General features: G+C 34.7%; 1 protein-coding gene across 1 annotated transcript; it reads left to right on the top strand.

Moving 5' to 3' along the window:
• The first annotated feature begins 461 nt into the window (after positions 1–461).
• On the top strand, positions 462–3685 carry LOC114382552 (probable galacturonosyltransferase 9). Its single transcript, XM_028342057.1, has 3 exons — positions 462–959; positions 1288–2517; positions 2943–3685. The coding sequence occupies exons 1-3, from the start codon at positions 807–809 to the stop codon at positions 3216–3218; spliced, it is 1659 nt and encodes a 552-aa protein (XP_028197858.1). The 5' UTR covers positions 462–806; the 3' UTR covers positions 3219–3685.
• The last annotated feature ends 1554 nt before the right edge of the window (positions 3686–5239 follow it).

Here is a 5239-nt window from a genome sequence, read left to right as displayed (position 1 = left end):
ATTTATTTATTTTTATAATAATTATTTTGAAGATCACACCAACAATATTTTTTATTAATTATGAAGAACTTACATTATAATAAATAGAAAATAAATTCAAAAATAAAAATATAAGATAAACAAATAAAAATCTAACATAATTGATAAATGATTGAGTTTCTTAAACATTGATAAGAGTTAGATTTTTTTATAGAGAATATTTTATTAAGAGAGATAAAATTCATTCTTGATGATTTCTAAATCTTTAGGATTTTTCTTCAACTTCGTGGGATACTTTTCCTTCATGAAAAAAAAAACATAAAAATTATAGTTGAATAAAAAGTCCATTGATTTGCACAAAGCCAAAAAGCACGAGGAATAAAAAGTTAAATTAAGGGATTTTTTTCATAATTATTTCATAAATTAACATAGAAAAAAAATTAAGATGGAGCACAGATTTATCCTGAAATTCAGGTTGAAAACCATTACTAGCCCACCTCTTGACATTCCGCGTAGCAGCATCACACACACAAATGCAAACATACAAACACACTTCACATTCTCACAACTAAACATACTCTGATTCATTGCAATTGCATTATCTCAAAGTTCACCATCACTTTGTCCCAATCCCGCATCCTCCTGTTTAATTTGGTGCCCAAAACTGTCATGCCAACTTCACTTTCCATATTCCATGCTTCAATTCAAAATTAAGCAAAATTAAAAACACACATCACATAGTAATCAACTTTTTAACACAGATTCTTCATATTCTTGGATCTCACTCTGCTCAAAGCAACGTTCTTTGGTGCTAAGTTCAAGATCCAATGGCGGTTGCCACGAGAGGAGCCAGGGGTGGATCTAGTTTTCGTAGTTTGTTCTCGTTTCGGATCTTCATCTCTGCCATATTTTCTCTTCTCTTCGTTGCCACCCTTTCGGTCCTCTTCACCACCAACCCCTCCACATCGAACGATGACTCTGTAAGTTCCTCTGTTTTTTCTGCAATTTTCGATGCCCTTTTGTGTTGTCGTGCCAGATTTTCGATTTTGATTGAAACTCGTTTTTAATTTGCGAAATTGGAGAGACCTATTTTTGTAGATTTAGTTTAAAGCATAACCCACATGGCAAGATTTTAAATTGCGGTTTCGTCGCGATCCTTGACATTGCGGGAAATTGCTTACATGAGTCCAAAACCTTGATGTTGAGGCTGAAATCGCTGTTGCGAACTGTTATTTTAAACTTTGCCACTTGGTGATTTGAGTAATTGAATGAACCCCATGTAATTGTTTAGGTGTTTTTGGTTAACAGGATCTTCCCACGACTGGTAATGCATACGTGCATAGAACCTTTTTGGCATTGAAATCTGACCCTCTTAGGACCCGAATGGATTTGATACACCAACAAGCTAAAGATCACATTGCACTAGTGAATGCCTATGGTGCTTATGCTAGGAAGCTCAAGCTTGACATTTCTAAGCAATTGAAGATGTTTGATGAGTTGGCACACAATTTTTCGGATATTGTGTTGAAACCAACCTATAAGGCATCACTGTTTGATTCCGATGGTCCAATTGATGAGGATGTGCTGAGGCAGTTTGAGAAGGAGGTTAAGGATAGAGTGAAGATTGCACGGATGATCATTGTTGAGGCCAAAGAGAATTATGATAATCAGTTGAAGATCCAGAAGTTGAAGGACACGATATTTGCTGTTCATGAGTCACTTGCAAAGGCAAAGAAGAATGGGGCGTTGGCAAGCTTGATTTCGGCCAGATCAATCCCCAAGAGCTTGCATTGTTTGGCAATGAGGCTGATGGGTGAGAAGATTTCAAATCCTGAGAAATATAGAGATGAGGAGCCCAAGCTGGAGTTTGAAGATCCCACTTTGTATCATTATGCTATATTCTCAGATAATGTCATAGCTGTGTCTGTGGTGGTGAGATCTGTGGTGAAGAATGCAGTGGAACCATGGAAGCATGTTTTCCATGTTGTTACAAACAGGATGAATGTTGGGGCAATGAAGGTTTGGTTTAAGATGAGGCCCATTGAAGGGGGTGCATTTTTAGAGGTGAAATCGGTGGAAGAATTCACATTCTTAAATTCATCATATGTCCCGATCTTGAGGCAACTTGAGTCAGCCAAAATGAAGCAGCGGTACTTGGAGAATCAAGCTGATAATGCCACAAATGATGCAAACATGAAAAATGCCAAGTCCCTGTCCATGTTGGATCACCTTCGATTTTATTTGCCAGAGATGTACCCTAAATTGTATAAGATCTTACTTTTGGATGATGATGTTGTGGTTCAAAAAGACTTGACAGGTTTGTGGAAAATTGATTTGGATGGGAAGGTGAATGGTGCTGTTGAGATCTGTTTTGGCTCTTTCCACCGATATGCCCAGTACTTGAATTTCTCTCATCCTTTAATCAAGGAGAGCTTCAATCCAAAAGCTTGTGCTTGGGCCTATGGCATGAATATATTTAATCTTGATGCTTGGAGGCATGAAAAGTGTACAGATAATTATCACTATTGGCAGAACTTGGTAAATTTTCTTCTTCTTATAGTTATCTTTTCTATGCTAATGATTTTGTGCAAATTTGATATGACCTTGTTTGGATAAACTTCTTTTATAAACACTTATAGGAGAAGAAAATAAGAAAGTAAAATAAATTAAGTTTCTTTCATAAGTTAAAATTAGTTTTGCATAAGCTAAATTGTAGGAACTCTCATTTAATTTCTCCAAAATCTTATTTTAACTTATGCTTAAGCTAATTTTAACTTATTGGAGAAACTTAATTCATTTTACATTTTTATATTCTTCTCTTATAAGTGATTATTGGGAAGCTTATCCAAACAGGGCCTATGTAATTGCCTTCTCTAAAACTATTATTCTGCAAGAAAAAGTTTATTGAATAATGCTCAAGCTATTCCTTTGTACTATTGCTAAATGGGTTATTCTGTTATCAGAATGAAGACCAAACTTTGTGGACAGCAGGGACCCTGTCACCTGGTTTGATCACCTTCTACTCCACAACCAAGACACTGGACAAATCCTGGCACGTGCTTGGGCTAGGATACAATCCAAGCATTAGCATGGATGAGATCAGCAATGCTGCAGTCATTCATTACAATGGAAACATGAAACCTTGGCTTGATATTGCTTTGAACCAATACAAAAATCTTTGGACCAAATACGTGGACAACAATATGGAGTTTGTGCAGATGTGCAATTTTGGCCTATAGTTGAGATCAACACACAGCTTCATCATGATAAAAGCATGAGAGAACATGACAACTGTGGTTTACCGTATTCTTTTGGAACTGAGAATCTCAAGTTAAATGTAGCCTGTCACAGAAAAGTTCTGTGTTGTCATCAAGTTAAAAATCTCAAGTTCAAATGCTAGGCAATAATTTTGTTAGACTGTATTTGGAAATTTACACGAAGTAGTTTTTGTTTTTTCTCCTGTATTTTGGAGCATATTTATCATGTATTCATTTGCTGATGATGGTAGTGTCATGACTCTAATTAACGAGAAGGCACTACCTTTTATCTATTTAACACACTACATGTTATTTCTTGTACGTTTCTGCACATGGTTCTTCGTATTTCCAATATTGATTAAGCTACATATCATAAAGCAAGGCCATGTGTTGCGGTGTTTTTTCAGGGATTTGGTGAACTTGAATGAAGCACAGTGCATTTTAAACCAGGGATGTTTCAATTTTACAAAACTTTTAAGCTAGGTAGTTTTTCTGGCTTAGTTTTCTGCTAAGTACTTTATTTGTGGAATACATCATCTGTGGATCTTTACAGGGATTGGATAGTTCATTTTATATGGATATTTGTTAGATGGATGTGTGGAAGGATTGACGGGTTCTTTAATTTTTTTATGTCTACTTTTTTCTGTTTTCTTCTGTTAATCTACTTTTTGATTTGCTGTATTAGTTGGAATATCTTCTGATCCATAATACAAGTCCCTTTAAGTGAATAATAATAATATGATGATAATATAAGCCCCTTTATTATGCCATCTTTCAACATGTTGTATGTCATAGAGTACAGAGCAGGGTATCCCGTTTCAGCTACTACAAGCCCCTCCTAATATCATATACTTTTCTGCTGATTTAAAATATGGTATGTCATTAATTTGGTTATTTCTTATGCAGACAAAATGTAATTGAACATTAAAAATTAATAACACTCTTCAGATATAGACCATCATTGTGTTCTTTTTGTATGATTTGGTTTATTGACTTCATATAAAAACTAGATGCCTAGTTGATGTAGGTTTTATTGCTGTTATGGCGACTTGTATAGAAGGGGAAACTTGTTGTTTTTGGTAGTTTTAAAAAAACAAGTTATTGAAGTGATAAAGTGGTCTGTACTTTGTGCTGATCTTGTCTCATCACTGCTTATCATTCAGTAATAGAAGATTTTGGAGTCAAGAAAAAAGGTAGAATTGATATACACAATCTGAGACTAGAGCTTACACAACAAGGTTTGGATGGCTTCTTCTATTCATAGTCGACAAGAAGAAACTCAGTTCCTTCTTCTATACCTCTGGATTTTAAATTCATGGAATTCATGGAATTGATGGAATTCATATTTTTGTGTGATTTTAAATTAATGGAATTCAGATTTTACAGATTGTTCATACTTTGGCCTCCTTTTGTGTTATTTTAAATTCATGGAATTCATCTATTTTACAAACTTTATACTGTTTCATGGTATGTTTCTCTTGTATCTTTACAGATTGTTGTACTTATTAGTTTGAAGACTACTTTAAATTGGTGGAATTAGTTTGCTACTGTCCTTGTTTTCATACTCATTAATTTCTATTTCCTATAATATGTTTATATTTGATTGCTTTCTCTGCACTAACATTAGGTGTTCACAATGCCCTTAAACAGCAACAACCTAATACAATGACTATTATTGTCCCTCGGCATCATCGACAGCAAGGACAAGAGATTGCAAAAGTAAGGTTTTTTTCCCATATCCTTTCAAATCATGATTTTGGTTTCCTATAGGTATCTTTCTTATGAGGCCATCCTTACTTCAGACTAAGGGAATAAAAAGAAACCAAAACAGCAAGTTAACCCATATCGCTAAAAGAACAGAATTAGAGAGACAAAAAAAGGGGAAAAAATAGCAGGATCTGTGAAACACCCTATGCTGCCTTTCATTTCTGTACCTCTGCTATTCTTGAATTCTAGAATTAATTCAAGAATAATACACAAATTTTGTCTCAGTTGAGGGTATT

Source organism: Glycine soja, chromosome 13 (assembly GCF_004193775.1).
Source record: "Glycine soja cultivar W05 chromosome 13, ASM419377v2, whole genome shotgun sequence".
NCBI lineage: Eukaryota > Viridiplantae > Streptophyta > Magnoliopsida > Fabales > Fabaceae > Glycine > Glycine soja.
This window is presented reverse-complemented; position numbering and strand designations above follow the sequence as displayed.